This window comes from Gossypium hirsutum, unplaced genomic scaffold (assembly GCF_007990345.1).
Source record: "Gossypium hirsutum isolate 1008001.06 unplaced genomic scaffold, Gossypium_hirsutum_v2.1 scaffold_187, whole genome shotgun sequence".
NCBI classification, from domain to species: Eukaryota; Viridiplantae; Streptophyta; class Magnoliopsida; order Malvales; family Malvaceae; genus Gossypium; species Gossypium hirsutum.
The window spans coordinates 13564-36250 of record NW_024402862.1 but is presented as its reverse complement, the minus strand read 5'-3'; the positions used below and the strand labels follow the sequence as shown (position 1 = coordinate 36250).

The window sequence follows — 22687 nt, the reverse complement described above, 5'->3', positions numbered from 1 at the left end:
AAAACTATCTGTTACTTCACAGGTCATCATAATCTGGATCATACGTACTGTGCTTCGAATTACCTTTGGTTTCATGATGATAATCTGACGGCTGCTGCTGAATGGTTTCACGTGAGCAGATTAGACACTAGATTAGCCCTCAAAATATGTACATAGGGGTTTAGGACTTTGGGTGCTGATGGTGGGATCGTGGGACGTCTACGCGAAAACCACAAAATGACACCCCCAACCCATCAATTAAAAACACATTATAATTGTCACCAACTTGGTCTAATAGCAAAAGTCTTATCACAAAAAAGTACATCATAACTTGAGTTCAATTTCAAATAATCCCATTTTCCTCTCAAATTATAAGAAATATATATACATCTTAAAATATAACACAAACATTATTTTTGAGCTCATTCGTTCAATCCCAACTAAATTATATGAATTTATTAAAATGTAATGTCAATTTCAGATTTCATTGATTAGTATACGTCGATTGTATAAGATAATTTGTTATAACTAATTTAAATATGTCCCATGATAATCGGTAAAACAAAGACAAAAATAGTAGACCAAGACACGTTTGAAAACATGAAAGATGGTCGGTTCCTAATTTATTAAAAGATAAATTAATAATGAACAAGATGCATTGCACATTTATTCAAATAAAATGTCCCTACAACCCTTGTTCGATATTAAATTCAAATCAAAATGACAATGCTCCTTTTCAGCCATAATTCCTAATATTTAGTTAATTATCCAGTTACATGAAATTTTCAATAAATTATTAAAGTTTTTCACAACAAAATCACTATCCAAGATAATGAAAAATAATAATAATAAGGGGGTTAATAATCAAACCTGTAATCAGTGTTGTTATTTCAAAGTATAAAATTATGCCTTGCGTAACACAAATGCAAAGCAACAAAAGCTTTCGCCATCCAAATTGTTATCACAATCACAACCTGCTAAGAACCATTAGTTGAAAAATTAATGAAGTGGCCAGGCTGACGCCTTCTACCTGTGATAGGGCAACCCTTGTTACAGGGCCAGGGATTCTGACTGAGTGTGTCTGGTGTCAACTGTATACAAAGAAATATCCAATTCATAATTCTCAAGAATCAAGTTTATACTCATCAAAGACTATGTTGGTGTCTGTTGTTTTCAGTGCTCACACGTGGGATTATGAAGACTCATCCAGATTTCAAACCTAATACTTGACACATACGTGACACAAACTATAGTTTGTTTGTTTTTTAAGATATTTTTCGCTCTTGATTTTCAAACCAAACCAACCAATTTCTGACCCATGACTTTTGGCAGACATCATCTTCTGGTCCACTCATATGGACTAACTTGTTATGCTAAAGCAATTGAGGAATAAAAAAAACAGCTTTATATAAGCTGTGATAAAAAGAATCTTCTGAATTGGAAAACAAGAATTTTCTCCTCCTGCATATTACTTGGCTGGAAAAAAGTTGTGCTGTAAAACAAAACTCTTTTCCTTTATCACAAGGAATTAAATCCCAGGTCTATAAGAAACACCATATGGTCTCCTAGTGACTTGTGGACATTGTTAGAATTTGAGCTTCAATTCAAATCCCAAAATCTCGTGCAGCCCTGTCAGACTTCTTGTGTACCTAATTTCTTCTAGACTAATACTACAATATGATCAACCTCATGTCATAAGAAGTAGGATATAGGTACTGGAAGACTCCTTACCCAGCATCATACTTTGAGCTGTTACCACTCACCAAACCACAGAATTTTTGCATCTCTACATTCATCTCATCAAGACTCAATATAATCCAATCAATATAACTTTCATCTACAAACTCCATCAGGACTGTATTTTGCTTAGAACTTGAAAGCCAAACTAGTATGATAAAAACAAATTCTTCTAACTAGAGAATATGCAAACTTTATACGATGCTAATTAGAAGAAAGCATTCCAGTTTGTTTGACCAGATAAGCCAATTCCTCTTGCAGTTCATTCCAAGGTTGCCAGAAATGATAAAATAAAACTTTAAGCTAACGGTTTTCTTTAAAAACCACCATATTTATCTCCTTAAAACCTTAAGCGCTCAAGGAACAGGATATAATGTGTCATTTGCAGCAGAAATACTAGTATTTAATCAGACCCTATTCTACATTTGTAATGACTCACTATTATCTAGTCTCTGCAAAAGAACTCAAGACAGGAAAATGTAAATAAAAAGCCAATACGCTTTATCATGGAACAGGGACACCTACTTCAAGCCAAAGGCCTGCTTTCCTGTGTAGTAGAACACCCATCCATCTGCTTAACCCTGACCAATATTTTTCTTGGTTTCTCTTCCTGCCAAACAGAAAGAAAGAACACCTGTACAGAATTTGAAAGGGTGAACAGAACATTAAAACGCAGATGGAGGGAAGGGAGGGCAAAAATAAGAGACTTGTGGCACTTACACTATAGCAGTAGCAACTTAATGGTGCAAAATCTTCAGGGAGCTTCTTATTTCAATTTACCTGCTGAAATTTCCACCAACATCTTGCATTGGTGACTAACACAGGCAAGAAGAATTGCACAATAGATGCCTTCGGCTTCTTCAATAGTCCATTAACATAGAAATGCTACTTCCACCAACAACAAAGAAATCCATTGCACTCTACAGATCCAAAAAACTATCCTTAATCCAAAATGTCCTCTTAATGTTAATGAATGTAAAGAGTGGTCTTCCATTGTAAAGTCTGGCTAATTATAAGTTCACTGTTTCAAAATTAACAATGACAATAACTAACAGAATTTAGGCCTTGTCATTCACTTAAACGGTATCCTCCTTTTCATCCAAATATTCAGTCTCATCTATGTCATCAGAAACAAAATCAGAATCTAAACTATCATTTCCTTCTTCATCGTGCTCTATTTCATATTCAACCCCAAAATCTTTCAAGTCAGTTTCCATATAGTCTGGTCTAACACACACTATGTCATCAACTTCCGTATCCCTCCTATAGCTAACCAGTTCCTTATCCACCATTGCCTTCCTAGAACTTAGCAAAACTAACTCGCCCAACTTCCTTCTCGCCAAATACAAATCATTTGGCTCAGTTAACTCCCCCTTCCTATAAGCTTCCCTAAGAAACACTGTATGAAGCTTCCCATAATTCCCCTAGTTGAAACATAAAATATTCCCTGATGCTGAAGCAGAAAATCCTTCAACTTTTTAGGCAAATTCATCGCCATCCTAAAATGCGCAATCCTCTCCAAAGAAATCTTCTTCTCCACAGTCAATGACAGCAACTCATGAATAGTTGCCACTGCCCTCTTTTCCATCCTCTTCAGAGCTTCCAATGACCTCAAGTCATAACCAGATACGTTCTCATAAGGAGACCAATACGGAACCCGTTGCCACTTCCAAACTGCAATCCTGTAATACTTACCAATCTTAAACCCAGGCGGAAAGTTAACAAGAAATGAGAACCTAACATCCTCAGCGTCAAGTCCTTTTTCTCTGTACTCTCTCTCTCTAACTTTCTCTATGGCACAAATAGCTAACTCGGGATCTCTTTCAACAATCTCAATGTACTTATTCCTAGTATCTCGAGCATCAAACAATCTAAAAAATTCAGGGTATTTGAGAATTACCGAGTACTCAAAATCATCAGGCAACCCAAATTCTTTCCTGGCAATCCGAACGTGTTCCAGTCTCAAACGGCCCGTGTTCGACATCATAACCAACTTCCTTAACCGGGTGACGACATCAGGTAACTGGGCATGGAGTGCTTGTTTTTCTTGCTCAATTTGGAGAAGGGCCTTCTGGGTTAGCCTGCAAAAGAGGATTCTGAGAACAGGGTGCTCGTAGATTTCGAAAACGTGGGGGAATTTAAGGAGATAAGCAGCGGCTTCGTTTTCTTTGAAGCCGAGACCAAGGCGACGAGCGAGAGAGTCGAAACGAGAGATGGGCAAGGTTTGACTTGGCTGGGAAAGAATGAGAGATTGGAATTTGAGGACTTTCCGGGTCTTTTTCTCCACTTCCATGTAGTTGTCGAAACCGTGGTCGCGTACTCTGTCCTGTTTTTTAGGGATAGAGGTGGACTGGGACATGAGCATTATGGAGGTGAAAGGGAGAGGCGACGGGCTTCTGGGTTTGAGGAGATTGCAAGTGTAAGAGAAGAACACCAGCATTGTATGAGATTGATTGATTCCGGGTTTAGGGTTTTTGAGCTCCGGCAAGTGGCACAGATTTTGAAACTAACGAAAAAGAAGAAAGCGTCTGTTACTCGGCGGACTCTTTTCAAGAATGTGACATGGACTCGACTGGATCCAAAATAGGGGTGCCTTCATCGTGGGTTTAAAGCAAATCTAATAATCCACAGGCCTAACCTCAGCTACACTCATTTTCTTTTTCTTTTTTTTTCTTTTTTTCTGAATTAGCTACACTCATATTCTTTGTTTCGTTAAATCTAGGTGTTTTAGTCGTACCATGTGGCAACTAGTTGTATATATCAATAAAAATATATTAAATTAATTTATAATTTATAATTTATTATATTTTAAAAATATAAATTAATTTTTATTTTAAATGTTATAAAAATAATATAAATAATGAATTTAAATATCATTATTAAAAATAATAATATATGACACTAATATAATTTTATGCAAAAATTGTGTACAAAAGCTAGAGAAATTTTATTTTATTAATAATAGAATAGAGATAATGTTACATTACCAAATAATCCATAATATTTATATTTTGTTATATAACTCATACATCTCTTTGTTAATAGTTAAAATTTTCTTAACTTAAATGGGCGTATTCATCTCTAGGATTCTGATAAGGACGCGTGCGGAACATCATCGTAAATTTATCTAAGTCATAGATTTGGGTTAGGACTCGAAAGGAATGAAGAAAACTTTGAGGTTGACACAACCTGAAAACGCAAACAATCCAAGTTAGATCAAATAATTAAAAGGGCAACAACTAAAACAAATAATTAAGAAAAAAAAATGAGCAAGAAATTCGAATCAAATTAGGGTTCTTGAGAAAGAGTCCAATTCAGCTATGTAAAGACTTGTTCTTGATAAGTTCTAGCCGAATTAGGATTGTCAAGATAACAAAACAAAGAATTATGAGCAAATATGAATAATAAAGCAAAGAACCGAAAGAAAAAACATAAGATAATAATCAAAGAAGATTCAGCCAACATAGTATGATGAAGATCTAAGCAAATAAGAGTGTTTTGGACTAATCTTGGTGAAAAGAGGTTGTGAATTCATATATGAAAAAAAAGAAAGAAACAAAACAGATTAGTTTTGATCAAATTGAATGAAAAAAAATCAAAGAAGAAAAGAAAAAAAGGCAGCCAAGAAGTCCAAGAATGAATATAATAGGGTTTCTTAGTGGAGATGAAACCATTCTTGAACCAAAAGAAGGCCTTCAACTAGATCTGAAACACAATCAACAAAGCAGTTTGTTAGAATGAAGAATTAAGCAAAACAAAAATTGTTTTACAACAAAAGAATTCAAATCAACAAAAAAATAACAGAACTCCTAATTTTGAATGTTTCTTGATGTATAATGATGGGAGAACATCTTTTCTTTGTTGATTAAGACCTATAAATAAATCAAACAAAGATTAGGTTTTAAAAAAACAATAATCGAATGGAAAACTAAAGAAAAGCAGGAAGAAAGATAGAAGAAGATAGAGATGGCATGTAGAAGTCCTAAAGACCTTTTGAAACAAGATGAACCCACAACCTCTCTCCAAAAGACTCTAATTTCTCCTCCAAGAAAGATACATTGGCAAGAAAAAGCTTGAAGATGATTCTCAAAATCTAAAGAGATTGTTAAAACTTTTCTAAAAGAAAACTCAAGAAAAATTCTTAAAGAGAGAAACTTAAAGAGAACATTATTAACTCAAAAGAGAATGAATGAATTAATAAATTACAAGGGGACGCATTATATAGAGCCACCCAGACCCTAATTATTATCCTAGATGTAACACCTCTTTTTGACCAGATTGTCATATCCGAGTTACGGGGAGCTATAACTTGTTGGATCTGGTGCCTAAGTGTAGTATTTTTGTTTGAGTACAATTGTAATTTTTTTGAACAGATTGGTTAATAAAATTATTCATAAACTACATTAATACTTTGTACATTGTCCTCACATGATTTTTGGACGCAAAGCAAAATGGAAGCAAATGTTACTCATTAGTTGTTTAATGTTTAACTGATACACATGGTCAGATCGTAATACAAAAAGACAACTTGTATTAGTAGACAAACCTGAACATGTCCTTAGTCAAATTGGAAATGAGCAAACCAATTGAAAGACTAATATGTTGTCTATCAAGTCCAATTGGAAAGATTTCTTGTAACACCCCACACTTGTGCCCACGCTGGATCGGAATATGAGGCATTACCTAACTTAAACTTATGCATATAAACATTTTCATAACACCAAAACATAGTCAAATTAAAACTTTTTTGCAATTTTATTTAAAAACTCCTTAATAAGAGCCCACGAGGCTCAAAACAAACATTAGAGCCCATTCAGAATCAATCCAGGTTCTAAAATAAACTCTAAGAATAACACTTAACACAGGGGCACACACTCGTGTCCTTTACACACCTAATTTCCATGTTATTAGCCCATTTCAACACGGTCGTGTTATTAGCCCATGTGGTTCACACAACCTAAGCAATATAGGACATGCTCGTGTCCTTTACCCATGTGGAATTAATTCTAAATACACACCTACAGGGGTTTTCACACGGCCTGGCACATGCCCGTGTCCTTCACACGGCCATGACACGCCCGTGTCCTAGCCCGTGTGCTAAAACCTAGACATTTTATTTCTGACGTCAGCAATTCATAAGGGTCACACGGCTAAGGCACACGCCCGTGTGCTAGGCCGTGCCCTTCACACGGCTGAGACACACGGCCGTGTCTCTGCCCGTGTGTTTACTACCATGCATACTGACTTGAAATTTTTACGTGCAGGGCATACACGACTGAACAACACGCCCATGGGGCTGAATGTGTGTCACACACACGCCCGTGTGTCTACCCGTGTGAACAAAATAAGGCAATTTATCAAGCCTCTTTGCCACTCTTACAAACACCTATTTATATAAGATTAACCGAGTTCAATACCAACATAATATGCATAACCAAAACAACCATAACCATTAGAAATTTGCATCATTGCATTGAATACTAATTAGCATTAGCCAACATTCATGGCATATACAAAATGAGTATCACAATTCACATATGAGCCAACACATTTTGACTACCTGAAAAAACGCTAAACAAAAGACTCGAGTCCCTATACATGCCAGTAAACGAAATAATTAAACTAGCTATACCAAAATCTTGAGTGATAGTGTGATTGAAGCTTTTGACGTTACTGGATCTCCGATGCTAGCTTGGCGGCACTATAAGGAAAGAAATGGATGGAGGGTAAGCATGAGAGCTTAGTAAGTACATATATGCAAATAGAGTGTAATTAAAAGAAAACATGTTTGTCAAACGATAAATTGACATGCATAAAAGATGTAAATCACTTAAACTTCTCGATCTTGTTCTTCCTTTCTGTCATGTATGCTTGAAGACATCTCATCACCAACTCAGGCCTTATCCATGAGTTCAGTCTACGTACCTCATCAAACTTTCACCAACTCAATCTTCGCGTTACCCGTTGAACGTTAGGAACACATAGGGATACGTGGGGAATTCGCATCTCAATGTCATATAAGTAGTCAGAGCTACCTTGTGCTATGAAACACTTATATTTGAGCTACTCACAAACCCTTTTATCAAGTCAGGACCTAGACCCCCATAATTATCAGGTAACGCTCGCTCATTAAGCTACTCACGGTACTGTACACGGAGTCAGTACCTGGACCCACGTTACATACAACATTCATCTCATGAACTCAAACTCAACTCATGAGTTCAAACCACATAATTTTTGTAGCATGCCCCTTTGTATCCTATGTTATGTCTAAGGTTCAATGGAATTCCACATCTAACCGAATAGCATTGTATTTGCTCGCAATGTAATTTACTCAAACAACATGTCATTTACACATTCATGGCAACAAATAGACTTTAGACACATAACAACAATAAGCCAATTACGCATGTATATTATCAAAGTATTTTAAAGTAAACTTCATTAACACATTACTTACATATGTACTTACCTCGATACAAAATGATGAAGACAAGCTTAATCCTCGTAAACTTTATTCTTACCCCGATCCAGACCCGAATCACGCTTCTCTTGATCTAAATTAATAAAATTCATCTATTTCATCAATACATCAATTTATACACTCAAAATTTCATAATTGGGCAAAATGACTATTTTGCCCCTAGACTTTCATAAAATGACCATTTTACCCCTATACTCGAAAATCGATTTTTTTATCAAATTTATTCATATTATAAGCCTAATCGAACCCTTTTTACTCTTATAGAAATCCAAAATTTCCACTATTTCACACATTTATCTTTTATTTCTCAATTTATACAAAATAGTCCCTAATAAGGTTCTCATGAGAAATCCCTTCACAAAAATTATTTATTTCCCATCTAAGACTCATATTCTTCCGTAAAATTTCAGTTAACAACACACATGATTTCATGGAAAAACCCTAGACTATTGTCTATCTTGCAAAATAGTCCCCTCATGTGAAGCTCATGCTTCAAGGGGTCCAAAAATGTAAAAATCATTAAGAGAACTCATGAGAATCACTTACTTGCAAAGGCTTAGAGTTGCTGAAATTTTGAAGCTCAAAAACCCCTCTAATGGCTGAAAATTTCGGTGGTAGGAGAAGAGAATGAAAGGATGAAGTCATCTTGTCTTATTTTATTCAATTAAGTCACCAAACCACCTAAACTTTTGAATTTTTGACCAATTTGCTCCCTATGGCAGGCTAAGCTCTTAGGAAAGGGTCTAATTTCCCTTTAAAACCCCCCAAATTAAGGTTCATGGAAATTGAACACCTTTAGCTACAATTTAAGACTTTTGCACTTTATGCGATTTAGCCCTTTTTCGCAATTAAGCAAGCAATCGCTAAAATTAATTCACCAAAATTTCCATGTACTTATCTAATCATGCTACAATACATAATATAATATAAAAAAAATAATTTCTTCAACCTCAGATTAGTGGTCCTGAAACCACTGTTCCGACTAGCCCCAAAATCGGGCTGTTACATGCCTTATCTTAGGCATCGAAGTAGATAATTCCCAAAAGATAGAGACATAGATGTGATTGATTGAGCTGATAGTACATTGTTGCATGTGAATATGTGATACGAATGTGCAAGTATACACGTCGAATCAAGTAATAAAGTGATAAGTGAGAACGTCTCCATAAGGATCGGAATAGGTAAAAATATGGTTGAGTTATTACTATAAACTTTACTAATTATGCTTATGGAAAAGTAAACAGAATAATGATTTGAAGTGAAGTAGTAATGTATGAAATATAAAAATCAAATAATGAATAAAATGTTGTGGCAATTATATGAGATAAAGTTGAGAGGATTAATGTTGTTGCATGTGAAGGTTGGAATTACATGGATTATAACTTAATAACATAATAATGTCATGGCAAAATCTTGACCAAATTACTGCTCAAAGTATAACTACTGCATTCTGCTTCTTTCGAGAGCTAGAATTAAAGCTATTATTCTAAGTCTTTGTATGTTTACAAGTCTTAAAAACAATACCTAACATTATTCTTCCTTACTCTGTATCGATCACAACTCTATGTCTAAACTACTACGAGTATTCGCTCGAGTACTCGCTTATATCATTCGATCATGTTCCAACTTATTTAACTTTTTTAAGATTAAATCAAGTCTAAAGATATATCATGCATTTATCTATGTCTAGAGCTTGCATTCATATATTTAAAATAATCCAAACTGAATAAAATAGTAAATCTACTAAAAATATCACCATGATCATCAATATATTAAAATAGATCCAATAATTCCAACCTAAATGAAATTAGCTTATGGGTTGGGATTTAAAATCCAAAATGAGAATAACATTCAACATTATCATTAATAGTTTAGAAATCACAAAAATTAATTAACAGAATAAAGGTAGAACTGCAGGAAGCTTTTGTCACTCTAGCTTTCACTTTGATGCTACTGAATCGTGCAGGACCCAAGGCTGATTGCTTGTTGCTTTCCTTATGTCTCTACTCTTCTCTTAAGTTGCTACCCTCTTCTTTTCTCTGGAATTTTTCACGAGTTTTTTTGTGAGAAAACTGCTCTCCAAACCCCCTCCAAAATCCTTCTATTTTTCCTTTCTTTCTTTTCTCTTTCTTATTTTATAGGGTAGGTCCCCCTCTTTCATCACACACTTTTCTTCTTCTCTTTCAGGTGGATTTATCTGGTACACATCCAGCTGGCTAAGAGTTACGAGGACTAAGTGCTACGTCAGCATTTTCCTAGAATTGTCATGGCATTTGTTTTGGCAATCCATCCAACTTTTTGCCATGGTAATATTTCACTTCATTTATTCTTTTCCTTATTTTTCTCCTTTTCTTCATCATTCCTGCACCTGTCGCATACAACAACAAATTCCCTTCTTCCTAACAGTAAAAGTAACATGAAATGACATTTAAGGCACAATCCAAGCATTATTATGCAATGTTCTAAAAATAACATAAAAATGCAAATATATCTACTTACGTACAAGCATTTAATTAAGATTAAAGGTTCAAAATATAACTCTTTTCAAGAGTTATCACACCCCCAAACCTGAGTTCTTGCTTGTCCTCGAGCAGAATATGTATGAATGCATGAATTCATGAATTTGCCATAACTACACAATTGCCTATTATACTGCTAAACCAAACGAAACATATTTTATACCTACATTCTTAGCAGTCTTCTATCTAAAAAAATTGATTCAAATTTTATAGGTTTATTTAGCATACAAAGTGCAGAAAATGTTACCTAAAAAATACGAGTTCCTAAATATTCATGTAACACCCCAATCCCGTATCCATCGCCGGAATAGATAAAGGGGCATTACCAGTCTTGAAACTCATATCAGAACAGTAAATTTTTTTTTGAACATTCCTTTAGATGAGTACTAAAGACAGTCAGGGATACAATTTAAACTTCTATAAGTACACATTCAAAAGATGCCATTTTCGTATGGCTTATATACATTAACCAAAATATCCTCTCACTACTAGTCTATTCTATACATGCCATAAGATAATCCAAAACGTAGCAGTACCAAACAGTGGATAGTGATAGTGTGACTAGTTGCTGATGATCCCCGAGCCTGTAGCTTCCAAATGAGATCTATAAAACAGAGGAAACAAAGTACACGGAGTAAGCATTACAATGCTTAGTAAGTTTTAAGCAGTGTCAACAGATAACAATCAAATTATAACATAGTTGTTCGTATTTTTATTTCACTCTTCCTCCGGGCATACCATCCCTTTACCGAATATGCACATCTCATCATATATAATAGGCAGATAAATTCTCACTTGATAGTGACCTCTTATGATCATAGGTACATTACATATATTTTTTTTCCTGACTTTCCACATTGACCAAATGCACAATAATCATAGAACAGTCTTATTGCTTTACTCACATGTGCATCACATAACGACCTTGTGATTTAGTCTAAATCAAACTTAAATATAATCTCAAAATACATACCTGACCAACTTAACGCATTGAACGTTTTTATTACCAATTGTTACTGTGAAGTTGTATAATCTTACGCTTTACTTGAATCTTCAGCAAAACCTTTAGTTCGGGGCTTACCTGGACAAAATCTGCACCCGTAGTCATCGGGTCTTTAGAGCTCGGATATAGTACGAGCACGAAGCCTACGGACATTAATCAGTGATAATATTCTCGCATAAAGCCTACAGGGTTTTAACCCGGATATAGTACTGACACAAATGCCCTTCGGGACTTATCACATTTATACACTTTCACATCCATCACGTTGGCCACTCGGCCCTATCACATATATACACTTTCACATTCATCACATGGGCCATTTGGCCTTATCACATATATACACTTTCACATTCATCACATCGGCCATTAGGCCTTATCACATATATACACTTTCACATTCATCACATCGGCCATTAGGCCTTATCACATATATACACTTTCACATTCATCACATCAGCTATTAGGCCTTATCACATATATACACTTTCACATTCATCACATCGGCCATTAGGCCTTATCACATATATACACTTTCACATTCATCACATCGGCCATTAGGCCTTATCACATATATATACACTTTCACATTCATCACATTGGCCATTCGGCCTTATCACATATATACACTTTCACATTCATCACATCGGCCATTAGGCCTTATCACATATATACACTTTCACATTTATTCAAATATACTTCACATACCACATATACTATCATGTACAGACTTGGTCTTGGCCGAATCTACATCCATCACTTTCCAATGAATAATTCAATTTTACGCCATACTATCATTTCATATTCGAATACTCATAAACTTACAATATCACGATTTAGAATTCAAGTATGGGTTTAATCAATAGCTTATGAGCAACTAAAACAAGTTTTATCCATGTTTACAACAAAATCACATATTCACTACGAGCTGTTTTCCTGAGCAATGGTCATTAAATTATTTATAACCGGAGCTACAAGACTCCAAATCACTTGCCGTTAATTTTCCCTGAATATAGACTCGTATAACTTTCATCCATAAATTTTTCAGAATTTTAGGTTTGGCCAATCAATACCAGATTTTTCTTAAAGTTTCCCCTGTTTCACTGTTTGACTAATCTGACCAGTCTTCACTACGAATCAAAATTCTCATTGTACAGAACTCAAAGTATGTTCTATTTGATTTCATTTGAAACTAGACTCATTAAGGAGTCTAAGAACATAAATTTTATCTTGTAACCATTTTTGTACAAATTATAGTGATTTTCTTAAAACAGAACAGGGGATTTCGGAGTCATTCTGACACCGTCTCACACAACTTTAAATATCTCTTTATAGGAAATTCCTTTGCTTACACGGTCTCTTTTATAAGAAACTAGACTAATTAAGCTTTGATTGTATATTTTATTCAGCCTATAATTCCACACCAAACATTTATAGTGATTTTCTAAAATCACGTTACTGCGGCTGTCCTGAGCAAATTATTACAATTTGCTCTTAAATTTCCAAGTCCAAACACTTAGGAACTTACCATTTGAGTTTAAGACAAATCATGGCCACATCATATCTTATTAAATCAACTCATTATATCCTATTATAGTTGAATTTACTCAACATTTAATCACTTAAAACTTACCTCGGATGTGGTCGAACGATTTCGGCGGCTATTCGATCACTTTTTCCCTTCTCTTATCCAACTTTGGTCCTCTAAGCTCTTGAGCTAATTCAAACAAATTTAACTTATTAAAGTCTCATTATGCTAGCTTATGGCCGAATATGACAAGGAGTTTGATAGGTCTTATGGCCACCTATAGCTCAAACACAAAATGGTCATATGCATTTTTAATCACATTGAGCAATTTAATACAATTAATCTAACATTTCCTCATGTGCACCTTTATGACTGAATACATGCAACACCAAGCTATCTATTCATTCATGTATGCATCTTATTTAAGCATGTATATCCACAATTGAATTCATCATATAAATATCTATGATTTCACTCAAATAATCTCATTACAACACACGGTGCTCCAACCATTATTTAAATTCAAAGCTCGGCTAGTACACATATATACACTAGCAATCAATTACTAACATTTTCACTTCATCTTAATAGCTAGCTTAGCAAACCTTAATTTAACACATAATTCATACATATCACATTCCAAGCATTCACTCAATTCTATCACTTAAAACACACACATTACTCAATAACTTCATAGTTCAAATTCGGCAACTACACCACTAATATTCAAAATCATATTCGGCCTTAGTACTCCCTTGTTAGCCGATTTTTCTTCATTTAGAAACTGAAATAATAAACCACAACATTTAAATTCATCTCATTCTTCTCCCATTTGACCGAATGAACATTTATCAAATGAAAATTCAACTAAACAACAACATCTTTCTTTCTAAAATGTATATACACCACACCATCAATTGAAGGTAAATTCATGGTAACATTAGTATTGAAAGGTTGCGTTGTGGGCAGCCTAAGAGGACTCGCAACACTTGGCTTAATTGCTGTAACATATCACATTCGGAGGCTGATTCGGACAGCATCAATAATACAAAATTTAGACAGCATAAACAGGGTAGCAATTAACAATACCAACAAGGTAAAATTCGGACAGCAATTTGACAGTTTCAACAATTATCAAATAAAAGTTGAAGGAAAACTCACCAAGGTTCCCAACACCAATTCTACCTATTCAATTTGCTCCTCCCCTTTTTAGCCTTCTACTTGAAAATTTCAACTTATAAGCAAACAAATTTCATGGTTTTCCCCTACATGCAGCCGGCCTCTCCTCTCTAGCTTCATTTGAAAGAGACAAGGAAGCAAGATAGAAAAATAAAAGTTGAAGTCTTTCTTTCTTCCATTCACGGCAATGGAGGGGGGGGCAACCACACACATTTTTTTTGTCATCATTTACCTTCCCATTATTATTTTATCCTTTCTCACATAAACCATTAGCACATCATGTTTTATGACATGTTTTGCCCATCACCCTTTGTCATGGCTGGCCACTAGTAATTAAATGGGGGAAATTGACATGCAAGTCCACCCCTTTGATTACATGCACTAATAGATCCTTATGGATTAACCTATCACATTTCAAAAGTGTCACACATAAGTCCTATTACTAAATTCACATGCAATCGACTAAATCGAAGCTTAAAACTTTCACACATTCATATTCACATATTTTAAACAATAAATATCATATTCAAATAATTTGGTGACTCGGTTTAGCGGTCCCGAAATCGCTTTCCGACTAGGGTCATTTTAGGGCTGTCACAACTCTCCCCCACTTAAGAAATTTTCGTCCCCGAAAATTTCTACCGATGCATAGTTTAGGATAACGTCCTCTTATTGAATTATATCCACAAAGACATTAGCTCATTGATAGCAATTGTAATTCATTATTGATTTCGCATCGATCTATAAAAATCATTTTCTTATCTTAAAACAAATACATAAACATTTCTACAAGTATGCACATATATCTCATTTTCTTGATTTCATAAGCAATAATCACTTGATTTAATTCACAAATGCATTTCAAACACATATTAAGCACATATTAACATGTATAATTCACATCATCAACCCACGTATTTGTAACCCACATTTTCATTCATGTATAAGCTGTAATCTGACTGAAAGTACACATATACTCAAACATCCCAATAAATATCCTTTATAACTCCATCATATCTCACTATTCAACTTAACCTATTTCCAACAGGAAATCAACTTCCACATACCTGAACATTGAATTCATTTAGCACATTCAATCACCGTTAACGATACCCGTATACAATCGATTTGGCATAAAGCCTCATATAGTATACCGGCATGGGGTTTATTTTAGCACATAACCCATATATCCAAAATTATCAGCATTCAAAATTCTTACAGACTTTCAAATGTCTAACTTAATCGAAATAATTTCTTGAATATGATTAACAAAAAAAAAATAGGGGTCATTTAGCAATAGCACATATGACTTCATATACCAAGCATTCCATAGACTAAATCCGTAACACATTTATAACATGAATTTACTTCTTAACAACATATCCACCATCTTTTTACGTATTCACTTCTTTAGTATACATAACATAATATAATATGAACTCACCAATTTTTACTTTTATTTGATTTTCACATACCTTCCGTACATACCTGTATCACTTATTCTGATCTTACTTTATTTATCATCTTAAATATACCCGTTGAATCATTCGAAATAATTATGGATACTCATTAAGCACATATAGCTCTTACAATGCCATATCCTAGATATGGTCTTACATATTCTCACATATCGAGCCGATGCCATGTCCCAGACATGGTCTTACACACTATCTCAAATCAATGCCTTCGTCCCAGACGAGGTCTTACATGAATTCCACTTCACACACTTAGTGCCTACTGACCGATCTCGCACTCATAGTGCTCGGTTAAAGGAATTCGCACACACACAGTGCCTCTAATTATTCACACACATAGTGCTCTTATTCATTCGTTATTACACATTGAAATGACTTAACCAAGTCTATAAACATCATGTATGTACACTTTTAAACATATCATCTCATTTAAATTTGAATTCGTATAGTAATGAACACTTAAACTTTGCTCAAATTACCGGCACAAAGCCTACTAGGCACGAAGGCCCGAATACACGTCACCAGCATGATTGCTCTTCGGGACCTAGCCCGGATATAACACCAGCACGAATGCTCTTCGGGGTTTAGCACGGATATATCACTAGCACGAATGCTCTTCGGAACTTAGTCCGGATACATCACTAGCACGAATGCTCTTCGAGACTTAGCCCGGATACATCACTAGCACGAATGCTCTTCGAGACTTAGCCCGGATACATCACTAGCACGAATGCTCTTCGAGACTTAGCCCGGATACATCACTAGCACGAATGCTCTTCGGGACTTAGCCCGGATACATCACTAGCACGAATGCTCTTCGGGACTTAGCCCGGATACATCACTCTCAATTCTAATGTACATATACACATATAGCAATACACATTAGTATATCATTTACATTACTTGAATACAAACACAACATGCTTATCGACCATTCAACTTCCAGTTCCATAGCCACATGCAAAAATCACATTTATAGTCATAACACTCCTTCAAAATTGCATCACTTATACCCTTATAATTCAATCCAAATCAAAATTCAAATACGAGTACATAATACGCACCTGATCAACTTAATAATTCAGGCATATCTAAGTGAAGTTATATCGCAAATTCTCATAGTCAGAAGCTTGCTACAGCTCGGTCGGGATCAAGATTCATTACGTTACAGAAAACACATTTTAATAGTCAAAAATCATCACACTATCATTTTATCACTTTATGGCATGTATAAATAGACTCACGCGTGCTACGTTAGTCCTAGAATCGACTAAATCGTAGCTCTGATACCAATAAAATGTAACACCCCAATCCCGTATCCGTTGCCGGAATAGATAAAGGGGCATTACCAGTCTTGAAACTTATATCAGAACAGTAAATTTTTTTTTTGAACATTCCTTTAGATGAGTACTAAAGACAATCAGGGATACAATTTAAACTTCTATAAGTACACATTCAAAAGATGCCATTTTCGCATGGCTTATATACATTAACCAAAATATCCTCTCACTACTAGTCTATTCTATACATGCCATAAGATAATCCAAAACGTAGCAGTACCAAACAGTGGATAGTGATAGTGTGACTAGTTGCTGATGATCCCCGAGCCTGTAGCTTCCAAATGAGATCTATAAAACAGAGGAAACAAAGTACACGGAGTAAGCATTACAATGCTTAGTAAGTTTTAAGCAGTGTCAATAGATAACAATCAAATTATAACATAGTTGTTCGTATTTTTATTTCACTCTTCCTTCGGGCATACCATCCCTTTACCGAATATGCACATCTCATCATATATAATAGGCAGATAAATTCTCACTTGATAGTGACCTCTTATGATCATAGGTACATTACATATATTTTTTTTCCTGACTTTCCACATTGACCAAATGCACAATAATCATAGAACAGTCTTATTGCTTTACTCACATGTGCATCACATAACGACCTTGTGATTTAGTCTAAATCAAACTTAAATATAATCTCAAAATACATACCTGACCAACTTAACGCATTGAACGTATTTATTACCAATTGTTACTGTGAAGTTGTATAATCTTACGCTTTACTTGAATCTTCAGCAAAACCTTTAGTTCGGGGCTTACCTGGACAAAATCTCCACACGTAGTCATCGGGTCTTTAGAGCTCGGATATAGTACGAGCACGAAGCCTACGGACATTAATCAGTGATAATATTCTCGCATAAAGCCTACGGGTTTTAACCCGGATATAGTACTGACACAAATGCCCTTCGGGACTTATCACATTTATACACTTTCACATCCATCACGTTGGCCACTCGGCCCTATCACATATATACACTTTCACATTCATCACATTGGCCATTCGGCCTTATCACATATATACACTTTCACATTCATCACATCGGCCATTAGGCCTTATCACATATATACACTTTCACATTCATCACATCGGCCATTAGGCCTTATCACATATATACACTTTCACATTCATCACATCGGCCATTAGGCCTTATCACATATATACACTTTCACATTCATCACATCAGCTATTAGGCCTTATCACATATATACACTTTCACATTCATCACATCGGCCATTAGGCCTTATCACATATATACACTTTCACATTCATCACATCGGCTATTAGGCCTTATCACATATATACACTTTCACATTCATCACATCGGCCATTAGGCCTTATCACATATATATACACTTTCACATTCATCAGGCCATTCGGCCTTATCACATATATACACTTTCACATTCATCACATCGGCCATTAGGCCTTATCACATATATACACTTTCACATTTATTCAAATATACTTCACATACCACATATACTATCATGTACAGACTTGGTCTTGGCCGAATCTACATCCATCACTTTCCAATGAATAATTCAATTTTACGCCATACTATCATTTCATATTCGAATACTCATAAACTTACAATATCACGATTTAGAATTCAAGTATGGGTTTAATCAATAGCTTATGAGCAACTAAAACAAGTTTTATCCATGTTTACAACAAAATCACATATTCACTACGAGCTGTTTTCCTGAGCAATGGTCACTAAATTATTTATAACCGGAGCTACAAGACTCCAAATCACTTGCTGTTAATTTTCCCTGAATATAGACTCGTATATCTTTCATCCATAAATTTTTCAGAATTTTAGGTTTGGCCAATCAATACCAGATTTTCTTAAAGTTTCCCCTGTTTCACTGTTTGACTAATCTAACCAGTCTTCACTACAAATCAAAATTCTCATTGTACAGAATTCAAAGTATGTTCTATTTGATTTCATTTGAAACTAGACTCATTAAGGAGTCTAAGCACATAAATTTTATCTTGTAACCATTTTTGTACAAATTATAGTGATTTTCTTAAAACAGAACAGGGGATTTCGGAGTCATTCTGACACCGTCTCACACAACTTTAAATATCTCTTTATTGGAAATTCCTTTGCTTACATGTCTCTTTTATAAGAAACTAGACTAATTAAGCTTTGATTGTATATTTTATTCAGCCTATAATTCCACACCAAACATTTATAGTGATTTTCTAAAATCACGTTACTGCGGCTGTCCTGAGCAAATTATTACAATTTGCTCTTAAATTTCCAAGTCCAAACACTTAGGAACTTACCATTTGAGTTTAAGACATATCATGGCCACATCATATCTTATTAAATCAACTCATTATATCCTATTATAGTTGAATTTACTCAACATTTAATCACTTAAAACTTACCTCGGATGTGGTCGAACGATTTCGGCGGCTATTCGATCACTTTTTCCCTTCCCTTATCCAACTTTGGTCCTCTAAGCTCTTGAGCTAATTCAAACAAATTTAACTTATTAAAGTCTCATTATGCTAGCTTATGGCCGAATATGACAAAGAGTTTGATAGGTCATATGGCCACCTATAGCTCAAACACAAAATGGTCATACGCATTTTTAATCACATTGAGCAATTTAATACAATTAATCTAACATTTCCTCATGTGCACCTTTATGACTGAATACATGCAACACCAAGCTATCTATTCATTCATGTATGCATCTTATTTAAGCATGTATATCCACAATTGAATTCATCATATAAATATCTATGATTTCACTCAAATAATCTCATTACAACACATGGTGCTCCAACCATTATTTAAATTCAAAGCTCGGCTAGTACACATATATACACTAGCAATCAATTACTAACATTTTCACTTCATCTTAATAGCTAGCTTAGCAAACCTTAATTTAACACATAATTCATACATATCACATTCCAAGCATTCACTCAATTCTATCACTTAAAACACACACATTACTCAATAACTTCATAGTTCAAATTCGGCAACTACACCACTAATATTCAAAATCATATTCGGCCTTAGTACTCCCTTGTTAGCCGATTTTTCTTCATTTAGCAACTAAAATAATAAACCACAACATTTAAATTCATCTCATTCTTCTCCCATTTGACCGAATGAACATTTATCAAATGAAAATTCAACTAAACAACAACATCTTTCTTTCTAAAATGTATATACACCACACCATCAATTGAAGGTAAATTCATGGTAACATTAGTATTGAAAGGTTGCGTTGTGGGCAGCCTAAGAGGACTCGCAACACTTGGCTTAATTGCTGTAACATATCACATTCGGAGGCTGATTCGGACAGCATCAATAATACAATATTTAGACAGCATAAACAGGGCAGCAATTAACAATACCAACAAGGTAAAATTCGGACAGCAATTTGACAGTTTCAACAATTATCAAATAAAAGTTGAAGGAAAACTCACCAAGGTTCCCAACACCAATTCTACCTATTCAATTTGCTCCTCCCCTTTTTAGCCTTCTACTTGAAAATTTCAACTTATAAGCAAACAAATTTCATGGTTTTCCCCTACATGCAGCCAGCCTCTCCTCTCTAGCTTCATTTGAAAGAGACAAGGAAGCAAGATAGAAAAATAAAAGTTGAAGTCTTTCTTTCTTCCATTCACGGCAATGGAGGGGGGCAACCACACACATTTTTTTGTCATCATTTTCCTTCCCATTATTATTTATCCTTTCTCACATAAACCATTAGCACGTCATGTTTTATGACATGTTTTGCCCATCACCCTTTGTCATGGCTGGCCACTAGTAATTAAATGGGGGAAATTGACATGCAAGTCCACCCCTTTGATTACATGCACTAATAGATCCTTATGGATTAACCTATCACATTTCAAAAGTGTCACACATAAGTCCTATTACTAAATTCACATGCAATCGACTAAATCGAAGCTTAAAACTTTCACACATTCATATTCACATATTTTAGACAATAAATATCATATTCAAATAATTTGGTGACTCGGTTTAGCGGTCTCGAAACCACTTTCCGACTAGGGTCATTTTAGGGCTGTCATAATTCATGTAATTCTGACTATAGCAAGCACCTTCTAATGTACTTAACTAAGCTCAATTTTTCTTCTCATACTTATTCTATCATTACATTATATAAAATTTTCTTTAGGGAATTAATCTTGTCATTTGATTTTTTACTTGACAATATTAATGGAGCATGCACTAGATTGCCAAGTATTACATCATGCCACAATTTCAATGTAATTCACTCATGAAGCTAAGGCTTTTGACTAAAAAGATGGATGGAGAAAACAACTACCCCCTTAGCTACTTAGCCTACTGCTACAGTAGAGTGTCCCCAAACTATTTTTTTACTCATTCTTATTTGATCTTACTTTTTTGATCAATAATACAATGGAGCAAATAGAGTATCACTGGCCTACTCAATAATTTCAAACATTGGAGTTCTTTCTAGTGTCTTTTTAAATTTTATTTATTAATTCATTTACCCTTAGCTTTGCCGTGGTATTTATAATTAGACAATGTTAATTTACTGATATTAATTTCAAGACTTCTAAGTGTATTAAAAGAAACCTACTATAGAGTAATTGCGAATATAGCTAGGTCATTCTAATTTTAGGCATCAATTTTCACACTGTAACACCCCATACCCGTACCTGAGACCGAGACAAGGTACGAGGCGTTACCAGACATATACTCGGACACTTTCAAAAAATACGGGTTATAAAATTTCATTCTAATTTAAAACCAATCAAGCAACATTATAGTGTCATTATTATAGGCCTACGAGTCCCAAAACATACATTAAAAGCGATCCGGGACTAAACCGAGAACTATAAAAAATTTTAGTAAAATTACTAAGGTTATGCCTCACACGCCCGTGTGGAGGCAAAGACACACCCGTGTGCTTAGGGACATGCCTGTGTGTCCCACCTGTTTTGAATTGTTTGGATTTATTTTTCACTTCGAACCTACAGGGGTTTTCACACGGCCAAGCACACGTCCCTGTCCTTAGCCCGTGTCCCTCACACGACTTGGACACGCCCGTGTCTTTGCATGTGTCCAAAAACTCAGACATTTTGTTTATGACATCATCATTCATTAAGCACATGGCCAAGGCACAAGCCCGTGTGTTAGGCCGTGTCCTCTATACAGTTGAGACACATGGCCATGTCTTTGTCCGTATGGTTACTACCATGCAAACTGACCTAAAATTTTAGGTGTAAGGGACACACGGCCAGGCAACACGCCCATGGGGCTGACCGTGTGTCACACACAGCCTAGACACATGCCCGTGTGTCTGCCCGTGTGGACCTTTTCAGGGCTATTTTCCAAGCCTTTGGTCACCCTTTATCATCCGTACACACTTAAAGATATCAATGGTATGTAACATGGCCTAATTATACTCTTGAATA

The 22687-nt window shown here is 35.1% G+C and overlaps 1 protein-coding gene across 1 annotated transcript; it reads right to left on the bottom strand.

Annotated features, from left to right (window-relative positions):
• Positions 1-836: 836 nt before the first annotated feature.
• Positions 837-4404, bottom strand: LOC107906852 (protein ROOT PRIMORDIUM DEFECTIVE 1). The gene is given in 3 exon segments (XM_016834019.2): positions 837-2350; positions 2437-3142; positions 3145-4404. Coding segments are annotated over 2 exon segments (1362 nt in total). The 5' UTR covers positions 4157-4404; the 3' UTR covers positions 837-2350; positions 2437-2792.
• Positions 4405-22687: the final 18283 nt, after the last annotated feature.